This window comes from Dendrobates tinctorius, unplaced genomic scaffold (genome assembly GCF_039654945.1).
Source record: "Dendrobates tinctorius isolate UK_male_01 unplaced genomic scaffold, ASM3965494v1 ptg000022l, whole genome shotgun sequence".
Taxonomy (NCBI): Eukaryota; Metazoa; Chordata; class Amphibia; order Anura; family Dendrobatidae; genus Dendrobates; species Dendrobates tinctorius.
In genome coordinates, this window is record NW_027361690.1 from 93,405,928 (window position 1) to 93,429,789 (window position 23,862).

At 47.9% G+C, this 23,862-nt stretch overlaps 1 protein-coding gene across 1 annotated transcript; it reads left to right on the forward strand.

The window, feature by feature from the left end:
* The first annotated feature begins 12,802 nt into the window (after positions 1-12,802).
* On the forward strand, positions 12,803-21,489 carry FEM1B (fem-1 homolog B). The gene is made up of 2 exons (XM_073568947.1): positions 12,803-13,196; positions 19,184-21,489. The coding sequence occupies exons 1-2, from the start codon at positions 12,943-12,945 to the stop codon at positions 20,817-20,819; spliced, it is 1,890 nt and encodes a 629-aa protein (XP_073425048.1). The 5' UTR covers positions 12,803-12,942; the 3' UTR covers positions 20,820-21,489.
* The last annotated feature ends 2,373 nt before the right edge of the window (positions 21,490-23,862 follow it).

Below are 23,862 nucleotides of genomic sequence, written 5' to 3' on the forward strand. Positions count from 1 at the left end.
TATCGTGGGAAGGCACAGGAGGGGAGAGGGGTACTGGAAGGGGAACAGTTTGTATGGAAGCAGGGACTCCTCTACCGGATCACAGAGCAGCACCACACAGGGACGAGCCCCACTATAAAACGACAGCTGGTAGTTCCCAAGAAGTATAGGCAGGAGTTACTGCGAATCTCTCATGATAAACCCTTGGCTGGGCACTTCGGTGTCAGTCGTACCAGGCATCGTCTGACACAAAACTTCTTTTGGCCGGGGGTAACCTATGATATTCGTCAGTACTGCCAGACCTGTGACAGTTGTCAGCGCATTGGCAAGAGGGGGGATCGATGCAAGGCCAAATTACGCCCCCTCCCCACTGTGGAAGAACCATTTAGCCGAGTAGCGGTCGATCTGATAGGGCCGTTAGCCAAACCCAGTCCGTCCGGGAAAAAGTATATATTGACAGTGGTAGATTATGCCACACGGTATCCAGAGGCGGTTATGTTACCTAACATACTGGCAGAGACGGTGGCGGCCGCCCTGCTCCAGGTTTTCTCACGGGTTGGATTTCCCCGGGAGATATCTCGGACCAGGGTACCCAGTTTACAGCAGAGGTGACCAACCAACTGTGGAAGCTGTGCGGCGTAAAGTCCATTAGAAGCGCCCCATACCACCCGCAAACCAATGGGTTGTGTGAACACTTTAACGGGACATTAAAACAGCTCATTGGGACTTTTACCAGGACCTACAGGGACTGGGAGAAATTCTTGCCACACCTCCTGTTTGCCTATCGGGAGGTGCCCCAAGAATCCACGGGGTTCTCCCCGTTCGAGCTGGTATACGGGAGTCGGGTAAGGGGACCCCTAGACTTAGTGCTAGAACACTGGGAAGGGGAGGGCCTAATAGAAGGGGTACCTATTGTACCCTATGTGCTGGAATTCCAGGACTGCCTACAGGAGCTGACCCAGGTTGTACGTGAGAACCTGCAGGCGACCCAGCGGCGCCAGCGCGTATGGTACGATCGGAGGGCCAGAGAGCGCACTTTGGAAATAGGACAGAAGGTCCTGGTGTTAGAGCCCACTAAGCAGAATAAGTTTCAAGCTGCATGGCAGGGGCCCTACCAGGTAGTGGGGAAAATAGCCGACACAACCTATAATGTCGCCGATTGTAACGACCCCAGGGTTATCCGCATGTTCCACGTGAATATGCTGAAGCCCTACCGGGAGCGCCCTGAAGAGGTAGTGGCCATCTGTGCACCTGAAGCAGAGTATTTAGCCGGACTTCCCTTGCCGGATGTCTTAGAGGAAAGGACTCAGTCTAAAACATGGGACCAGGTACACTTGGGTGAAGACCTAGGCCCCCGGGAGAGACAGCAGGCGGAGGAGTTGTTGAGGCAGCGACAGAGGATGTTTTCGGGGAGACCAGGGTACACTCGCCTGGCACAACACAAGGTTGAGACCCAGGATCAGACCCCCCTGCGACAAAACCCCTTTCGCGTCCCTGAGTCTGTACGAGAGGGGATGTGACGAGATACAAGAGATGCTGCGTTTAGGGGTCATTGAAGAGTCAGATGGTCCCTGGGCATCCCCCGTAGTGTTAGTGCCCAAGAAGGATGGGACTACACGGTTTTGTGTAGACTATCGTAAGCTCAATGAGAAAACAGTGACGGATGCATATCCCATGCCGCCTGTGGATGAGTTGTTAGACTGGCTGGCGGGGGCAAAGTATTTGACCACCATCGATCTATGCAAAGGCTGCTGGCAGATTCCCCTTAGTCCTGACGCTATTCCCAAGTCGGCATTTGTCACCCCGTTCGGCTTATTACAGTTTTGAGTTATGGTTAACAGCGAGTGATCTACTAGCTAGAAGACTATATCTACACCAGCAAGCTAGAAAAATACCAGAAATAAAACTAATCTACTTTATTCAAAATTAGATTTAAAAAGGACTTAGTCCATTCATAAAAAATGTACATGTACAAAAAGACAAACACTTACAAGAAAAAACCGCTCAGTCAGATGCGGTAAGACCAAACTTTCAAACACCTTACCGGTATACCCTTAGTGTCGTTATCCAACTATACATAGACACCCCCTCAGAGTATCCGCTTAGTGTAAATTTCTTTTGAGAAATCACACTCTCATGGTGCTAGAAAAATGTCTTTTACAGATCCATTGTTCTTTATGTGCCACTTCTGTGTAACATACATAATCATCACTAACAATGATCCTGGACAAATTTCGTAGTAACAGCCTTATTTCAATAATCACCTAAAAATAAAAAATGGCATAATATACAGTCTGTAATTATGAAACCCGGGTGTGAACCTAGACATTCCTCTTTAGATCATGCAGTTCACCACCTTTACAGATTTTTTATGTCATCTAGTATATCATGGAAAGATCTCACCCAAATCTTTACATTCATGGGTTCCTCCATGTGTCGCTCCCTTCTCTTTCCATGATATACTAGATGACATAAAAAATCTGTAAAGGTGGTGAACTGCATGATCTAAAGAGGAATGTCTAGGTTCACACCCGGGTTTCATAATTACAGACTGTATATTATGCCATTTTTTATTTTTAGGTGATTATTGAAATAAGGCTGTTACTACGAAATTTGTCCAGGATCATTGTTAGTGATGATTATGTATGTTACACAGAAGTGGCACATAAAGAACAATGGATCTGTAAAAGACATTTTTCTAGCACCATGAGAGTGTGATTTCTCAAAAGAAATTTACACTAAGCGGATACTCTGAGGGGGTGTCTATGTATAGTTGGATAACGACACTAAGGGTATACCGGTAAGGTGTTTGAAAGTTTGGTCTTACCGCATCTGACTGAGCGGTTTTTTCTTGTAAGTGTTTGTCTTTTTGTACATGTACATTTTTTATGAATGGACTAAGTCCTTTTTAAATCTAATTTTGAATAAAGTAGATTAGTTTTATTTCTGGTATTTTTCTAGCTTGCTGGTGTAGTTTTGAGTTATGCCATTCGGGATGAAGAATGCCCCGGCGACCTTCCAAAGGCTGGCTGACTGGCTTCTGGATGGTCTCCAGGACTATGCTTGTGCCTACCTGGACGACATCGCCATCTACAGTGCGACATGGGAAGAGCATCTAAATCACCTAGAGAAAGAATTGGACAGGATCCACCAGGCCGGAATCACCCTGAACCCAAACAAGTGTCACGTGGGCAAAACAGAGGTTCAGTATTTAGGGCATTGGGTGGGAAGTGGGAAACAGCGACCAGAACCAGCCAAGATTGAGGTCATAGCCAAATGGTCCATCCCACGCACTAAAACCCAGGTCATGGCGTTTCTAGGGACAGCGGGGTATTACAGGAAATTCATTCCCAATTACAGCAGCGTAGCCAAGCCCCTCACTGATCTGACCCGTAAGAACCAACCCCGCCAGGTAACCTGGACCTCAGAGTGTGAAGAAGCCTTCCGCCAACTAAAGGACGCCCTCACCAATACCCCTGTATTGGTTGCACCCGATCCAACTAAACATTTCCTTGTTCACACAGACGCTTCTATGTTTGGATTGGGGGCAGTACTGAGCCAAGTCGGGCCGGAGGCCAAGAACACCCGGTAGCTTACCTGAGTCGGAAACTACTGCTCCGTGAAGTAAGCTATGCGGCCATCGAGAAGGAGTGCCTGGCGGTAGTATGGGCACTCAAGAAGCTGCAACCATATTTGTATGGACGACAGTTTTCCCTCCTAACGGACCATAATCCCCTAGTCTGGCTTAATCGATCTCCGGAGACAACGCCAGATTGCTGCGGTGGAGTTTAGCCCTACAACCTCTGGACTTCACCATCCACTACAGACCCGGCACACAAAACGGTAACGCCGATGGACTAAGTCAACAAACGGAACTGGTACCAACCCCATAAACTTCGGTCATCCCCAAACCGATCCGTTGAGGATCAGACTGTGTATGCCGATCGCGTCGCTGAAAAGGGGGAGCCGTGTTACAGAACCACTCAGCACCCAGAATATGTTGTGCAGTTATATGTATATATAATAGGTTCCATGTGAGATGCATGTCCCTAATGCATCAGCAGTGTCCGCCCTCCCCCTACCTTTGTAATTCCCACAGTAAACATACGCAGGCTTCGGCCACCTGCTGCTTTTGTAATGCATGTCTGGCCTGACGCTTTTCTATTGGCCGGCCCTCTGTATCTGTGTGATATATTCTGTGTCCTGTGAGTAAAGTGTTGTCAGACTGGAAATACATGTTGAAGCAGTGATCTTTTATATGCGCCCATGCACTCAGAGGAATTCCAGCCAGCGTCATTCATTCAGACTCCAGCCAACGCAGAGCGGACCTCCGAAAACACGGGGTGGTACTGAAAGAGGTACCCCAGCTTGGAAGACCCCGTTACAACCCCTTAATACCCCCATTTTACAGCACAAAAGTTCGAGACTACATTGACCTCTATTGGCTGTGATCTGGTCTCATTATGCTGGGAATGGCTCAATAAGCATGAACCTTTTTAGTCTATTAATCAGTCAACAGCTGTCTGCATTTTATTTGCTGGTTATTAAAAAATGAATGGACTCCCCAAAAAAATTAATTAGGGTCACCTCCATTTTTAATAAACAACTAAGGCAAAACAGACAGCTACGGGCTGACATTAAAAAGCTGTGACGGGCCATGGATATTGGCCCCTTCCCACATTAATAAACCTAGTCTTCAGGTGCACGATAAATGGATAATCTATTAGATGTGCTGATTCTTGTGCTTTGCCTCAGCTTTTCGTGATTGCTTTTGTGCAGTGGCAATTGGGGTAATCTATAAGTATAACTCCAGCTGTTATTTGTAAAAAGTCACAGCTGACATCAACCCCAGGGTTAATAAGAGAGGTGTCTATGAAACACCTCGATTAATAATGTGGCGCTCCTGAGGCTCAGTCGCCACAGAGGTACTGCACTTCCTCCTGAGGTGTGGTGCCCCACCATCCAGGTAAGGTGGAGGCTCCTGACCACACTCCAACACCTGCACCCCACACCACAAAGTAGTGTAGCAAAGCACCTTCGGCGGCTCCCTGCTTGGAGTGTAGCAAAGCACCCATTGGTGGCTCCCTGCTTGGAACATGAAACGTGCTGGGTGGTGGGTGGAGCTTAGTGACATTAAAGAGAGCGGGAAGAGTTTAGGTAGAGAGCTGTTGCTCAGATGGAGAGAGAAGAAGATCCCCAGAGAGAGGGATAGATGGATGGAAGTGCTGCAGCAGATCCCAGTGACCTGGGTCTGCTGGCACAGGAAAGGAAGAGAGAGAGAGCGACATAGACTGAAAGCCTGATTTTCCATAGAAAGAAAGATTAGTACGGAACGTGAGGAGTAAAAGAGAACAAAGGACGGGGGTTAGAAGAGAACCCTTCCTAGAAGTTCTAAGCGCAAGGCCGGGGCCCGGTCCCCAAGGTTGTATGGATACTAATGGTCCTGCAGCAGACACCGGAGGAATAGAAGTAGTGACCGCTTTAATCCCACACAAGACTTGGGGGCACAACAGCAACTGGATAGTGAGCCGGGACTTAGTAGCAAGGAGTCCCCGAAGCAGGCTACAGCTGTCTGCCGTACAAGTAGAGTTCATAAGAACATCGGACAGGAGGAACTCCAGTGTAACTCAGTACTAGGAGTACTTCATTTAAAGGCGCTATAAGAGGAGACGTTCAGAAAGGCACATGTTGGCGGATTGTTGGAAAGGAGTATTCCATCTGGCCTGGAGGTTGACTGAGTCCCTAACCTGGAGGACACGGCACGGAAGCAGGCACCTGTTTGTACAATAGACTGTGAGTAAAGCTTTGGAACTACATGCCCTGGTGTCCTCCACTCATTCCTGTGCCACACACCTGGCACCACTACATCCCTGTGCCTACACTGCACCATTCCTGCAACGCTTATCTACACTGCCCTGGGACTACAGCTGGAATTAGGGTTAGGGTTGGAATTAGGGTTAGGGTTAAATTAGGGTTAGGGCTGGAATTAGGGTTAGGGTTGGAATTAGAGTTAGAATTAGGGTTAGCCCACTGAAATTTAGCTTTTCGCAGTGAGCAGGCTAAAACCAAGTGGCCAGAGGGACCTGGTCCTTCTGCCCACTTGGAAATAGCCGACTCTCACTGAGAAAGCTAAATCCAAGAGGGCTAAAGGACCAGGTCCCTTGGAGTGGTTTAACACCAGTCTTTTTGGACAAAAAGAACAGGTCCTTCTGCCCACTTGGATTTAGCTTCCTCACTGAGAAAAGCTAAATCCCATTGGTTTAAAGGACCAGGTCCCTTAGAGTGGTTTAATACCAGACTTAGTAAGCTAAAAGACCAGGTCCTTCTGCCCACTTGGATTTAGCCTGCTCACTGTGAGAAAGCTAAATCCAAGTGGCAAGAGGGACCTCTGGTCCTTCTGCTCACTTGGAAATAGCCGAATCACACTGAGAAAGCTAAATCCAGGTGGTTTAAAGAGCCAGGTCCCTTGGAGTGGTTTAATACCAGACTTAGTGCTTAGTGGACAAAAGGACCAGGTCCTTCTACCCACTTGGAAATAGCCAGCACACACTGAGAAAGATAAATCCAAGTGGCCAGAGGGACCTGGTCTTTTAAACCACTTGGATTTAGCTTTCTCAGAGAGAACCGACTAGGTCCCTCTGTCCACTGGGAAATAATCATTTAAACCACTTGGATTTAGCTTTCTCAGTGTGAGCCGGCTATTTCCAAGTGGGTAAAAGGACCAGAGGTCCCTCTGGCCACTTGGTTTAGCTTTCTCAGTGAGGGTCAGCTATTTCCAAGTGGGCAGAAGGACCAGATCTTTTGGCTTACTAAGTCTGGTATTATACTACCCCAAGGGACCTGGTCCTTTAGTCAACTGGGATTTAGGTTTCTCACAGAGAGCAGGCTAAATCCAAGTTGGCAGAAGGACCTGGTCCTTTAGCCTGGTAGATCTAGTATTAAAACACTCACAGGGACCTGGTCCTTTAGCCAACTGGGATTTAGCTTTCTCACAGAGAGCAGGCTAAATCGAAGGTGGCAGAAGGACCTGGTCCTTTTGCCTGCTAGATCTAGTATTAAAACACTCACAGTGACCGGGTCCTTTAGCCAACTGGGATTTAGCTTTCTCACAGAGAGCAGGCTAAATCCAAGTTGGCAGAAGGACTTGGTCCTTTAGGTGACTGAGATTTAGCTTTCTCACAGAGAGCAGGTTAAATCCAAGTTGGCAGAAGGATCTGATCCTTAAAGGTACTGTCACACTTAGCGATGTACCAGCGATCCCGACCAGCGATATGACACGGTCAGGATCGCTGGTACATCGCTAAGTGGTCGCTAGTGAGCTGCCACACAGGCAGATCTCACCAGCGACATCGCTGGGGACGGGGGTCGCTACTTACCTGTCACACTAGGCAATCCTGACGTCCACCCGCCCAGCTCCACGTTTGTCGCTCGTCTCTCCACAGGAAGAGCCGCAGGAAGCTGACGACGAGAAGCGGTCCAGGACGTTCTCGCGTGATCAGCGATAACCAGCGGGGGAGTGGGTCGAAGGTAAGTATCAGACATAGCGATGTTGCTAGCAGTATCGCTATAACGTCGCAAGTTATAGCGATATTGCTAGCGATATCGCTTAGTGTGACAGGCCCTTTAGCCTGCTAGATCTACTATTAAACACTCACAGGGACCTGGTCCTTTAGCCAACTGGGATTTAGCTTTATCACAGAGAGCAGGCTAAATCCAAGTTGGCAGAAGGACCTGGTCCATTTGGCCAATAGTTATAGTATTAACTCCTTCACAACGCATGATTCAGTTACGTCATATATCATAAAAATATAAGAAAAAAAATATTGCTTTTGATCCATTATAAAAAATACACAAATTTGGAATTGATGTGTTCAGAAAGGTCTGGCCAATCAAAATCTACAATGATCTGATCAGTAAATGGCATAACGAGAAAAAAAATTGAAACACCATAATTACGTTTTTTTGACGCCGCAACATTGCAATAAAATGAAATAAGAGGTGATCAAAACATGGTATCCGCACCAAAATGGTATCAATAAGAACGTCCCGCCAAAATAAAAAAAAACCCAAAGGTGATGTGGATAGAAAAATAAAAAAGTTATGGGAAGGAAAAAAATGGAAAATCGCACGAGGGTTAAAACACTCCTAGGTGCATGCATGGAAAAAAATCTGTGGTTGTGTGATCTACAAAAATGATCACCAGTAAATAAAACGGGACGCAGATGAGACTGGTGCAGAATATTGTACAAACTGGAATTAAGGGGAAAATTCTTGAGTATAAATGTCACATATAAATAAATGTAATCAGATGTCATATCTAGTCTGCAGCTCAATATTACTGCAAAAAATAACATGACAGGATCTATAATATAACAGGCTAAGCGTCACTCTGTCCGAAGCCTTTATAGACTGCGCAAGCGCGACGCGCCTGCGCTGTCTGGCTCCAGAGTGACGCACCCCCCCAGGAGATCGCGGAAGACGCACCTCCCCCCGGAGATCGCTGTAGACGCACCCCCCCGCCGGCACGACACCTCACCGATTCGGTGTGGCTGCGGGGTCTTGCGTCTCGCTGTGATGACAGGAGAGGGCGGGTTGTTGCTCCGGAAGCGGTGCATGCGCAGTCCGCGCTTTCTGGCCCCATTTTGGGGAAGGCACACTGCAATGTGTCTTCAAGACAATGGCACCGAAAAGAGAGAAATGCGCAGGCGCCGATTCCGGAGTATCAACCCGCCCTCTCCTGTCATCACAGCAGGCACAAAAGATTACCGGGGTATTCGCCGTGAAGTCAGGAGAGGGCGGGTTGTGGCACCGAAATCGGGCGCCAATTACGGCTGCACAATCCCACACTCCTCAGACCTTTTGAAGAAAACGGCGCCAGACAGCGCGGTGTGCGCAGGCACCACAGTGCCCACTTCAGATTAATTTAAATATGTAAATTACGCATACATTTCGGCGCCATGAGGGGAGCTATGCATACCAGGATTGGGGCATGAGGGGTATCATGCATACCGGGATTGGGGGGTGAGAGGGCCATGCATACCAGGATAGGGATGAGGGAGTACCATGCATACCAGGATAGGGATGAGGGAGTACCATGCATACCAGGAATGGGGGAAGAGGGGTACCATGCATACCAGGATTGGGGGGTGAGGGGACCATGTATACCAGGATAGGGATGAGGGAGTACCATGCATACCAGGATAGGGATGAGGGAGTACCATGCATACCAGGAATGGGGGAAGAGGGGTACCATGCATACCAGGATTGGGGGGTGAGGGGACCATGTATACCAGGATAGGGGGTGAGGGGACCATGCATACCAGGATAGGGATGAGGGAGTACCATGCATACCAGGATTGGGGGGGGTGAGAGGACCATGCATACCAGGATTGGGGGATGAGGGGTACCATGCATACCAGGATTGGGGGGTGAGGGATACCATGCATACCAGGATTGGGGGATGAGGGGTACCATGCATACCAGGATTGGGGGATGAGGGGTACCATGCATACCAGGATAGGGATGAGGGAGTACCATGCATACCAGGATTGGGGGGGGGGTGAGAGGACCATGCATACCAGGATTGGGGGATGAGGGGTACCATGCATACCAGGATTGGGGGGTGAGGGATACCATGCATACCAGGATTGGGGGATGAGGGGTACCATGCATACCAGGATTGGGGGATGAGGGGTACCATGCATACCAGGATTGGGGGATGAGGGGTACCATGCATACCAGGATAGGGGGTGAGGGGTCATACATACCAGGATTGGGGGTGAGGGGCCCATGCATACCAGGATAGGGGGTGAGGGGGCCATACATACCAGGATTGGGGGTGAGGGGACCATGCATACCAGGATTGGGGGATGAGAGGACCATGCATACCAGGATAGGGGGCGAGGGGACCATGCATACCAGGATAGGGGGCGAGGGGACCATGCATACCAGGATAGGGGGTGAGGGGACCATGCATACCAGGAATGGGGGAAGAGGGGTACCATGCATACCAGGATTGGGGGATGAGAGGACCACGCATACCAGGATAGGGGGTGAGGGGACCATGCATACCAGGATAGGGGGCGAGGGGACCATGCATACCAGGATAGGGGGTGAGGGGACCATGCATACCAGGAATGGGGGAAGAGGGGACCATGTATACCAGGATAGGGATGAGGGAGTACCATGCATACCAGGATAGGGATGAGGGAGTACCATGCATACCAGGATTGGGGGATGAGGGGTACCATGCATACCAGGATTGGGGGGTGAGGGGACCATGCATACCAGGATAGGGGGTGAGGGGACCATGCATACCAGGATAGGGATGAGGGAGTACCATGCATACCAGGATTGGGGGGGGTGAGAGGACCATGCATAGGATTGGGGGATGAGGGGTACCATGCATACCAGGATTGGGGGGTGAGGGATACCATGCATACCAGGATTGGGGGATGAGGGGTACCATGCATACCAGGATTGGGGGATGAGGGGTACCATGCATACCAGGATAGGGGGTGAGGGGTCATACATACCAGGATTGGGGGTGAGGGGCCCATGCATACCAGGATAGGGGGTGAGGGGACCATGCATACCAGGATAGGGGGTGAGGGGACCATGCATACCAGGATAGGGGGGTGAGGGGACCATGCATACCAGGATTGGGGGATGAGGGGTACCATGCATACCAGGATAGGGGGTGAGGGGTCATACATACCAGGATTGGGGGTGAGGGGCCCATGCATACCAGGATAGGGGGTGAGGGGACCATGCATACCAGGATAGGGGGGTGAGGGGACCATGCATACCAGGATTGGGGGATGAGAGGACCATGCATACCAGGATAGGGGGTGAGGGGACCATGCATACCAGGATTGGGGGATGAGAGGACCATGCATACCAGGATAGGGGGCGAGGGGACCATGCATACCAGGATAGGGGGCGAGGGGACCATGCATACGAGGATAGGGGGGTGAGGGGACCATGCATACCAGGATTGGGGGTGAGGGGACCATGCATACCAGGATAGGGGGGTGAGGGGACCATGCATACCAGGATTGGGGGATGAGAGGACCATGCATACCAGGATAGGGGGTGAGGGGACCATGCATACCAGGATTGGGGGATGAGAGGACCATGCATACCAGGATTGGGGGTGAGGGGACCATGCATACCAGGATAGGGGGGTGAGGGGACCATGCATACCAGGATTGGGGGATGAGAGGACCACGCATACCAGGATAGGGGGTGAGGGGACCATGCATACCAGGATTGGGGGATGAGAGGACCATGCATACCAGGATAGGGGGCGAGGGGACCATGCATACCAGGATAGGGGGTGAGGGGACCATGCATACCAGGAATGGGGGAAGAGGGGTACCATGCATACCAGGATTGGGGGGTGAGGGGACCATGTATACCAGGATAGGGATGAGGGAGTACCATGCATACCAGGATAGGGATGAGGGGTACCATGCATACCAGGATTGGGGGATGAGGGGTACCATGCATACCAGGATAGGGGGTGAGGGGACCATGCATACCAGGATAGGGATGAGGGAGTACCATGCATACCAGGATAGGGGGGTGAGGGGACCATGCATACCAGGATTGGGGGATGAGGGGTACCATGCATACCAGGATAGGGGGTGAGGGGTACCATACATACCAGGATTGGGGGGGGGGGGGGTAAGAGGACCATGCATGCCAGGATTGGGGGATGAGGGGACCATGCATACCAGGATTGGGGGGTGAGGGGACCATGCATGCCAGGATTGGGGGATGAGGGGACCATGCATACCAGGATTGGGGGATGAGGGGACCATGCATACCAGGATTGGGGGTGAGGGGACCATGCATACCAGGATTGGGGGATGAGGGGTACCATGCATACCAGGATTGGGGGATGAGGGGTACCATGCATACCAGGATAGGGGGTGAGGGGTCATACATACCAGGATTGGGGGTGAGGGGGCCATACATACCAGGATAGGGGGTGAGGGGACCATGCATACCAGGATTGGGAGATGAGGGGTACCATGCATACCAGGATAGGGGGTGAGGGGACCATGCATACCAGGATAGGGGGTGAGGGGGCCATGCATACCAGGATTGGGGGTGAGGGGGCCATGCATACCAGGATTGGGAGATGAGGGGTACCATACATACCAGGATAGGGGGTGAGGGGACCATGCATACCAGGATAGGGGGTGAGGGGTACCATACATACCAGTTTTGGGGGGGTGAGGGGACCATACATACCAGGATAGGGTGGGGGGTGAGGGTGCAATGCATAACAGGATAGGAATGAGGGGTGTCATGCATACCAGGATAGGAGGGTGGCAGCACATGCCAGTATAGGAGACCAGATGCCAATAAAAATGCTCGCCACCCGGGCGTAGAACGGGTTCATAGCTAGTTCATATATGTCTATATACAATAAGTGTCCTTCTGTCTACTGGGATTCAGCATTCTTATATAGAGCAGGCTAAATCCAAGTCAGCTAAAGGACCCGGTCCCTCTGCCAACTAGGAAATAGCTGACTTTGTATGAGAAAGTGAAACCCCAGTGCACAGAAAGTCCAGGTCCTTTGGATTCAGTCACAACCGTGTGATCAGTGACGGACCGGGCAGAGCTACGAGACTCCAGAGCAGCAGCCAATCGGAGGGATAAGGGGGCGTGGTGATCGCAAGAACTATCGTGACAAGGGGCCAGGTTACCCTGGTTACGGGAAGGCGCGTGCCAGGGCCACCCTCGCAGGTGATTACGGTAATGCCAAAGGCTATAACATGGCGCCCGGCAGAGCTCTTCGGTTGCGGTGCACCCTGTGCCCGCCCCGTGTCCTGTGAACGCCCCCCTCTCAGGTTTCAATGTTTGTACCCGGAACTCGAGTGACGTGCGCGTCTGTTTTCTGCAGGACAGAGCGGAAGTGAGCAGTCGCGGACTTCCTGTTGCTGCCCCGGGATGGCCCTGGAGGGGCTGTCAGTCTACGTGTATAAGGCGGCGGCTGAGGGTCGTGTGCTGACTCTGGCGGCTCTGCTGCTCAACCGGACAGAAGCGGAGGTCCGGAGCCTGCTCAGCTCGGTCACCCAGCATGGCGGGCAGCGCTCCACGCCGCTCATCATCGCTGCCCGCAACGGGCACAGCAAGGTGGTGCGGCTCCTGCTGGAGCACTACGGGGTGGACACCCAGCAGACGGGCACCGTGCGCTTCGACGGGTGAGGATGGCCCTGAGGGGAGGGCGCAGCCTGTGTGTGTGTGTCGGGTGTGTGCTGCCACCCTGCTCCTGGCGGCGGGCCCGTGTGTGTACGGCTATAAGGATGTGTTCACACATAGCGTTTCTGACTTATCTTTTGCCCATAAAAATGCAGACTGGTTGGAGAACCACTGGAACATCCATGCAGTTTTTAGGCTGAGTGCAGACGTACTTTTTAGCCCTGCGGATTCTTCCGCACAGAATTGAAGAAATCCGCAGGTCAAATGACCTGCATTTTTCCTGCGGATTTCTTTCTGTTTTCTTGCGGTTTTCCCCTGCGGATTTGGAGAATGGAGCAGGTGGAAAACCACACAAAAGAAGTGACATGCTGCATATTTTGAACCACAAGAAAACCGCGCGGAAAAACCCGCAGCGTCTGCACAGCGTTTTTTTTTCAATTGACTAACATGCTACTGTACATCACAATGCGGATATGCAACGTTTCTGCGCGGTAAAATCCGCTGCGGATCCGCTGGATATCTGCATCGTGTGCACATGGCCTAAGTCTCAACTGGAAAATCGCAGTAAAATGCCGAAAGACTTGTCATGTCAGTAGGATCAGCCGTCTATACGGGGCCGCCGATCCTGAGCGCTCACTTCTGCCTGTAATCCTGTGCACACTCTGTCTGACTGATGAAGGTCATTGTAGGACCAAAACGTTCTTCTTTATTTTCGGATTCCCTGCACACAATAAGATTATCTGCTTCCAACGCCTACCTGACTTTTCTGCAATATTTATATGGTCAGGTTACAGGAAGATGAGTAAAATGATACCTTGCTATCTGCGATCCGATGTCGTATTCTGGAGAAATCCACGTTTTTCTTACATGTAAGTGACCTCTTCCAGGCTATGGGGAGGATGCTGCCTGGAGATAACTCTGCCTCCAGAGATTACTTTACATGAAGGGGAGTTAGTTACACAAGAAATGAACTTTCTTTTCTTACACTCTGACGGCTCTGCTGTATTACAGCCCTGTCTGCCTGTGAGAGGAACCTGCGGATGTGTCGGGCATAATCACACACAGCTCTGCAGGGAGAGCAGAGCGCGGCCACTGATAACGATTCTCTCCGTTTTTATAATAAACTTTTGGAGCAGATTCTCAGGGAGATATACTTCTGGCCAATATAGCCAAACAGCTAATTTGCATATTAAAATGTAGATTTCTCTTGAATAAGACATCAAATCACATATCAATGTGTCATTTTATTCAGCTTCCTATGACCTACATATGCCCATAAAGACTGCCTAGGAGAGTTGATCCTAGTGACTTTTTTTTTTTTTAAATGGAGTCTGTTCTGGTCAAGAAAATGCAAGGGAGCGATGCACTGATTGAATAACATTTTAGAAGTCTCATTGACTTTACTTTTTCTCTTCCCCCCCCCCCCCCAATAAAAGTATGGGCTAAAAAAGTGCACTAATAATTCCACATATGAACTAGCTCTTAATGATCAATACTGAAGGAATGTCCACACTAATATGCAGAAGAGAAAAGAGTGCCATTGCTCCAAAGGAAATCATGGTTCCCACGCGGAAATCTGTTTCCATGTGGTTACAGTCCCATGTGTTTCACCAGAATTTGGCTTCATCACAGGTAGGCTGATGACAACCATTGATATGGATTGGTGACCTCTTCCTGCTGGCGTACGCCTGTAACTTCATAGGAAAAGTGTTAGGCCGGGGTCACACTAGCGAGGAATACGGACGAGTGAGAGGCGTTAAAAGCACGCATTACACACGGACAAATTTCTCGTCTGTATTCTACAGTCCGTGCCAATCGCAGCATGCTGCGATTATCAGCGTACTACGGCCGTAATACGCCAATGCAAGTCTATGGGTGCGCAAAAAATACGGATTACACACGGACCACACGTGACTTGTGGGAAATACGCACCCGGTGTCTTTTAGAAAAGTGCGCTATACAGTAAACTCACACTGACAGGTTTAATAAAGAAACGAAAGAATAGATATATACACATATAATATATATATTATATACATGTCATTGTGATATATATATATATATAATATTATTATTATTATTATTATTATTATTATTATTATATTTTTTTTTTTTTTTTTTTTTTTCAGAGTTCTTCATAGCAGAATAGCCGCTAATTCAATTGCCGGCTTCTATCAAATCATTTCCCAACCCGACAAGAAATGACACATGGTTTACATTCAGTAAAGCATTTCATTTCATGTGTTTTTTTTTGTTTTTTTTAATATGTCCCTGACTAATAATTAGATGAGGGTTTGTGTGCAAAATTTGGGAGTTGTAGTTATTTTAAGGGGTTAATTCCTTGTTAAAAAATGTGTGGGCTTCCCATTGCCCTATAGTGGTGGCGAATGGGTTAATCTAACAAAGGGTTAATGTCACCATTCGATTGTAAGGTGACATTAACCCTTTGTTAGATTAACCCATTCGCCACCGCTACAGGGCATTGGGAAGCCCATACATTTTTTGACAACGAATTAACCCCTTAAAATAACAACTACAACTCCCAAATTTTGCACACAAACCCTCATCTAATTATTAGTCGGGGACATATAAAAAAAAAAACATGAAATGAAATGCTTTACTGAATGTAAACCATGTGTCATTTCATGTCGGGATGGGGAATGATTTGATAGAAGCCGGAAATTGAATTAGCGGCTATTCTGCTATGAAGAACTCTGTGAAATATATATGTTTGTCACAATGACGTGTGTGTGTGTGTGTGTATATATATATATATATATATATATATATATATATATATATATATATATATATATATATATATATATATATATATATATATATTTCGTTTCTGTTAGAAACCCTGTCATAGGGCTCCATTTTGCAAGGCGGCGAGAAAATGTCGCCATACGGATGCTTACATGCGCAAAATACGCAACCACACATTGCTTACGGATGACATACGGAGCACTATTTAGGGGTCATTCATCCGTATTATGCATGTAAACTACGGACCGTATTTTGCGTCGGTTAGTGTGACCCCAGCCTTACAGATGAAACCTGACATGGATACTAATTACTGAAAGAGCGACAAGTGTCAGGGTCCCGACCACCTACATACACAATCACAAAAGTAGATGAGCGTAGTCATTCCATATATTACCTGTGAGCCGCTGCTAACTATGAAAGGATTGACTCCCACGTGATGTGTTCAGCCATAGGTTGTATAGGATGCTACTCTTGGAAGTAGCAACAGCCAGTATCAACACAGATGGTCAGTAGTATGCTCCATCATGGCAGACGTGCAAGGTTTGTAGTAATCTGGTTGGAGTGTGGCAGCGGTGTAGAGGAGGGAGGGTTTTCATCTACATGTGTCCAAAGAGCGGCAGAACAGATGTGAGAGTTGGCAAAGAGGTTTTTCTTTTTTTCGTTTTTTTCTCCACAAGAAATGCCACCTATATGTAGGTTAGGTGCTAAATGGATGAAACACAGAGCTCCCTATGATCGCTAGCACGATGGCCCCTTAGCCCCGTGTGTGTGTTTTTTTTTTTTTTTTTTTTTCTACAGCAGAGAAATGATTCAAAACTGGTGTTGCAAAAAAAAGCAGAAGAGCACTTAATTCAAAGTCTGTAAGATCAACAAAGAGGAAGTTTAAGGCTGTGCACACGTAAGCGTTTTCGCGTTTTTACCGTCTTAAACGCTTGCAAGAAGCATCCCATTCATTTTAATGAATTCTGCACTCCACGAAAAAAACGCATCACGGTAAACGCAGCATGCTCATTAATTTTGCGCAAAAATCCGAATTTCTAACTATATTCTATTAGACTGGGGATGCTGCGGAAAAAAACACATGCGTTTCCTGGGAAGGAGGAGTCTGGTTTTTAGCCAGGCATTTTCTGCATACGTGGGCACGTAGCCTTAAGGGAACCTGTCAGCAGTTTTGTCTGCTATAAGATGCGGCCACTGCCTTTCAGGGCTGATATACAGCATTATAGAATGCTGTATATAAGCCCTCGGTCTGACCTGCAAGATAATAAAAATAAGTTTCATTATACTCACCCGGGGGTGGTCTGGTCCGATGGGTGTTGCAGGTCTGGGTCCAGCTCTTCCCATCTTATGATCGCTGGCCTCCTGCTTGGTTCATGGCTCCCCGGCATTACGCTCCTGTGCAGGCGTACTTCTCTGTCCTGTTGAGGGCAGAGCAAAGTACAGCAGTGCACTGGGGAAGGTCAGAGAGATCCTGCGCACTGCAGGAATTTGCTCTGCCCTCAACAGGACAGAGAAGTACGCCTGCACAGGAGCGTAATGCCGGGGAGCCATGAACCAAGCAGGAGGGTGGCGCCGCAAGAAGATGGGAGGCGCCGGAACCAGACCTGCGACACCCATTGGACCAGACCACCCCTGGGTGACTATAATCACTTTTTTTTTTTTTTTTCCTCTTTTCTCAAATTTTTTTCCCCATTAGTGGAGAATATTAGATCCTTTAGGCTCTGTTCCCACGTAAGCGTTTTTTTAGACTTCTTTACTGGCAAAAACGCTTAAAAATCGCTTAAAAGAAGCATCCCATTCATTTTAATGCATTCTGCACTTTTCGTGCATATTGATGCGTTTTTTCCACAAAAAAAACACATCGCGGTAAAAACGCAGCATGCTCATTAATTTTGCAGAAAAGTCAGCGTTTTTAGCTATTTTCTCTGAGATTGGGGACACGCGGAAAAGAACGCATAAACGCGCATTTTTTGCGCAAAAACGCGTGAAACGCTCGTTTTTTGGGAAGGAGTCCGGTTTTCATGCAGAAATTTTCTGCATACGTGGGCACATAGGTGTTTTTTTTTTTTGTTTGTCTTTTTTAACAGCAGTTCTGGATTACTTGCATAATTTGTGCTTGTGACTAGCCAGGAGTCCAGTGTACTGGTAGCAATGGCTCCTCCACCCTCCAGTCACTGACCTATTACTGAACGTTGGTGGAATCTGCCAGTCTCACTATAGCTGTATGCCGGGGCGGGATCATTGTTCCGCTCTAGAAATCTTTGTATCTCGCTATTTGATTGCATTATTACAGATTGTACATTAGAGTAAGCCTTTTGTAATGTGGTTTTCCTATTAATTGCCTTTTATAACTACACTGATTGCTCTCAAGAGATGTGACACACAGGAGGCTGTAGCGCATAACTCCTGCCTGAGCGCACACTGCCCGGTGTACGGATTCAATGGTAAGCACAGGTTGTGGTCTATGCTTTCTATTGAATCCGTACCCCACTCTGCCTGCTTGTTCAGCCATGAACGGGTTTGAGTGATCGATGGGGGTCTCAAGACCTGGACCCAACAATGATCTCATTGCAGTTTAAATAGGAAAAACATTACAATGACTTATTTAATAGGTAAGAAAAGTCTTCTCCTTTTTTGTATCGCGTTAAGCAATGCTGTTGAGCTGGATATTGTATGTTTTTGAGTTGCCGTGAAGTTCTGGCCTGACTGTTCTGGTTATTCCTTTCCCACATTTGTATGGTAAGGGAGTCATGGGATTTGGAATGCAGGAAAGTTGTGCCATCTGAAGTGTCTTGGTCACTTCCTGGAACAATTGACTCTAGCAGTGTATGTGGAATTAACAATGTACTATGTCATTGAGCATTTATGCTATGAGGTGCTCACCTTATAGAGGCCGTGACAACTGTCCACCATGCGGACTCATTGCAAAAATAAGAACAAAGGAACAAAACCTATACTGCCCTGTGGACGTCTGCCTATGAAGGTGCAGTCTGCAGCACTGTCCTAAAAAGTTAAATAAGTGTCTATCAGTCTGACTGAGGCCTCTGTCTGGTGATAGGACTATGGGAACACTAGCATTCACGTCAGGATCTTTTTTTTTTTTTTTTTTTTTGTCTGTATGTTTGGCTAAATGCACAGTTACAAAGATAGTTAGGGAGTCTGTTTGCTGTCGGGAAGCTTTATGTGGATGGTTACTCATCGCTATTTATTTTTCCTCTAGGTATGTCATTGATGGAGCCACTGCCCTTTGGTGTGCAGCCGGTGCTGGACATTATGAAGTGGTGAAGTTGCTAGTCGGTCATGGAGCCAATGTTAACCATACAACTGTGACCAATTCTACTCCGCTAAGGGCTGCCTGCTTTGACGGAAGACTTGATATTGTCCAATTCCTTGTGGAAAATAATGCAAACATTAGCATTGCTAACAAGTATGACAACACGTGCCTAATGATCGCTGCTTATAAGGGCCATACTGATGTAGTGCGATATCTCTTGGGGCAGCTTGCTGATCCAAACTCCAGGGCTCATTGTGGAGCTACAGCTTTGCACTTCGCAGCTGAAGCTGGACACTTAGATATTGTGCGTGAACTGGTTAAATGGAAAGCTGCAATGGTTGTTAATGGTCACGGCATGACTCCTTTAAAAGTGGCAGCTGAGAGCTGCAAAGCAGAGGTGGTGGAACTGCTTCTCGCTCACTCTGATGTTGATATTCACAGTAGGGTAGAAGCATTAGAGTTGTTAGGTGCCTCATTTGCCAATGACAGGGAAAATTACAATATTACCAAGACTTATCAGTACTTGTACCTGGCAATGCTGGAACGTTTCCGAGAGCCTGACAACATACTGCACAAGGAAGTCCTTCCCCCTATTGCAGCTTATGATATGAGAACTGAATGTCGCACACCGCGAGAGTTGGATGGTATTCGCCATGATACGGATGCATTACACATGGAGGGCTTAATTGTACGAGAACGGATTCTCGGATCTGATAATATTGATGTGTCCCATCCAATTATATACCGGGGTGCTGTATACGCAGATAACATGGAATTTGAGCAGTGCATTAAGCTTTGGTTACATGCACTGCAGCTACGTCAGAAGGGAAACCGAAACACGCACAAAGACTTATTGAGGTTTGCTCAGGTATTCTCACAAATGATTCATCTGAATGAGCTGGTTAAGGCACACGACGTGGAGAACGTGTTGCGATGTAGTGTCTTGGAGATAGAACGTGGTATGACGCGAGTTCAGAATCCACAAGAACCTGATGCTCTTTCTACACTGGAAAATCATGAATGCAATCTGTACACTTTTCTCTACCTCGTCTGCATCTCCACCAAGACTCAGTGCTCAGAAGAGGAGCAATCACGCGTCAATAAGCAGATCTATCGGCTGGTGCACCTGGACCCCCGCACCCGGGAAGGATGCAGCCTGTTGCATTCAGCTGTTGACTCGGGCACCCCCGTAGATGACTTCCACACTAATGATGTTTGCAGCTTTCCCAGTGCCCCTGTAGCCAAATTGCTTATAGACTGTGGTGCGAATGTCAATGCTACAGACAATGTAGGCAACACCCCTCTTCATCTTATTGTCCAATACAACCGTCCCATAAGTGACTTTTTGACGTTGCACTCCATTATTATCAGCTTGGTGGAGGCTGGTGCTCACACAGATATGACTAACAAGGAAAAGAAGACGCCGTTGGACAGGAGCACTACAGGTGTGTCCGAGATCCTACTAAAAACGCAGATGAAGCTGAGCCTGAAGTGCCTGGCTGCCCGGGCTGTGCGGCTCCACAACATAAAGTACCAGAACCAGATCCCCCGAACACTTGAGGAGTTTGTAGAATTTCATTAAATGCCTGCATAGTCTAAGCCCACACATGTGCATGCCAATATCTCCAAGGTGGGAGGTGGGACACCGTTTCTTGAATTTCCATTTGCCTGTTCTGGCAGATCAAGGGTCTGATCCAATGCCAAGTCCTTTTTCTTTTAGTGTATTTGTTGGTCTTCCAGCTTTGTACAGAACATTTTGGACAGACCTGCCATAAGGCAGGGGATTGCTATCCTTACTATTGAGTAGATATCAGTGACACCCAAAAATAAGGTGCTTTAATTTAGAGTATAGAGGTCCTGCCGGGACAGGACATCTCATGGGGAACCATTCCCCGCTGTCTTTTTAATTCTATGAAATTAGACTTTGCACAATTTTAAGTTTAATGAACAGAGTAACCTGATATTTTCATGAACCAAGCAGCTTTTTAGTTTTTGCTTTAAGAGATGTTAATGCCTTATGGGAGAAAAATGTGACTGACTCCCCACGTCTCCTTGGGTCTTCACATCTTTTGCGACAGATTATGTGAGACTTTTTTGAGAAATGTGACATCATTGAATGTGTGCCATTTACTAGTACTGGATTTAATCCAGTTAGCCATATGTATGAATATATTTCTGCTGGCTTTTTATATTGTTGATGTCTGGATTCTCACCTTTTCTGTCTTAAATAAAATCTCAGGCTGGCTCCTAAATTCGTGTCTGATATTACTCATGTCCTCCTTTTATAAAAGAAGATTCAGTTTATATGAAGGCATTAGGAATCAGCACAGGTTTTTCCACTGTGGGAAATCCTAAAAAAAAAAAAAAAATTGTATAAAGCCTGGCTTATGGATCTCACATGCCAAGTGCAAATAGCACTAGAAGATGGTCCATCCCCTCCAAATGATCAAAGTCCTACTGTTACACGCCGCATCCAGGTCATGGCATCAGTGGTCACAAACCCCTCCTGTTGTGCTAATTTTCCATTTGTGCTATATGCTTGGTCCAAATATCATAGGACTGTGAGGACTACTATGCAGGTGAGAGGGTGCAGTATTGCTGTCTAAGGGGCAGCAAATACAATTACCGTGTATACTCGCGTATAAGCCGAGATCTTCAGCCCATTTTTTGGGGCTGAAAGTCCCCCTCTCAGCTTATGCGTGGGTCATATACCGGGGGTCGGCGGGGGAGGGGGAGCAGGGGTGTCATCATACTGACACCCCCCCCCCCGATGCGGTCTCTGCAACCCCCCCCCCCCCCAGGTTACTCCCACGGTCTCGGGCACCCTCCTTCAGCGGTTGTGTTGCCGCTCATTAAAGTCATGAATATGCGCATATTCAAGACTTTAATTAGCAGTACCACGTGACCCCTGAAGGAAGGAATAGCTGCCGGAGACCGTGAGAGAACACAGAGACTGCAGAGATCGCGCCAGGAGGGGGTAAGTATATCAGCGATATTCACCTGTCCCCGGTCTACCGTTGCACCCGCTCTGTCCTCTGGCTGTGATGTTCAGGCAGCAGAAGGCGCAATGTGACGTAGTCAGTGCGCGCCCTCTGCCTGAACAGTCACAGACAGAGGGACCCAGAAGACAGCGGCGTGCAGCGATGGACCGGGGACAGGTGAATATCGCCAGTGCCGGGGTCCAGAGTCAGCGTTGACACTGGCACATGTCCCCCATAGTGCGCCAGTGTGCCCGCCTGCACCTGGCCCCTAGCGACGAGAGGGGAGTATGTCATTTTTTTTTTTTTTCACTTATTTGCAGCAGCAGCATATGGGGCCTATTCTATGGGGCAGCATATAGGGGCAATATTAATCTATGGGACAGCATTTGGGGGCATTATTAACCTTTGGGCAGCATTATATGGGGTTTATTTTGTATGGAGCATCTTATGGGGCCCATCATGAACTGTATGGAGCGTTATATGGGGCTCCTGATTCAATACGGATATTCAAAAACATTTAACCTACTGATGTCTCAATTAATTTTACTTTTATTGGTATCTAGTTTGAAATTTACCAGTAGCTGCTGCATTTTCCACCCTAGGCTTATACTCAAGTCAATAAGGTTTCCCAGTTTTTTGTGACAAAATGAGGGGGGTTGGCTTCTACTGGAGTATATACAGTAAGTGTTTTTTTTTTTTAAAGTTTGTTTTACTCATTTATATAGCACCATTAATTCCACAGTGCTTTACAGACATTATTGGTGCTGTCCCCAATGGGGCTCACAATCTAGTTTCCCTATCAGTATGTCTTTGGAGTGTGGGAGGAAACAAGAGAACCCAGAGGAAACCCATGCAAACATGGGGAGAACATACAAACTCCTTGCAGATGTTTGTCCTTGGTGGAATTTGAACCCAGGACCCCAGCTTCCAAGTATGTGTTCAGAAAGCACAAATATAAATGTCTGCATCGCCCACCAGTGATGGTCTGCAGCAGTCGCACATCCTTCCCTGTCAGAAGTAGACGCACAAAGACCATTCGGGTACGTGAGCAATGCTAGATAAGGCAAGGTTCACATTTGTGGCTGGGTGAGCTGCGGACGTCCTCTGTGAAGCGCCGCATACTTATCCATGCGGTCTGCATACTCAATCTTTAGCATTGGGTACGCAGGTTATGCCGCAGTATGCAGATGCCTCCGCATGCGTCGTTTTGACAATGCGACAAAAAAAGTAAATTCCAATATGGTGTGTTTGACGCGTGTGGAGGCATCCGCATACTGTGGCATCCCCAGTCTCAGAGTATAGTTGGAAATGCGTTTTTTACTGCAAAATTAATGAACACGCTGCGTTTTATACCGTGATGCGTTTTTTTTTTGCAGAAAAAAACGCATCATGTGCACAACAATTGCAGAATGAATTATAAGAATGGGATTCTTAATGTATGCGTTTTTTAAGCGTTTTGCAAGGAAAAAACGCTTATGTGGGCACACAGCCTCAGTCATTCATTCTACCGCCAGCCATCTCAGCCAACAATCCTATAGCTTGGAGCGCTCGCTCGTTTGGGCGAGCTTTCCTGTGTTCTCTACGAGAAAGACGCCGGCTGACATGTCAGGTTATCTGAAATCCGACAAACCCAATCGAGAACCT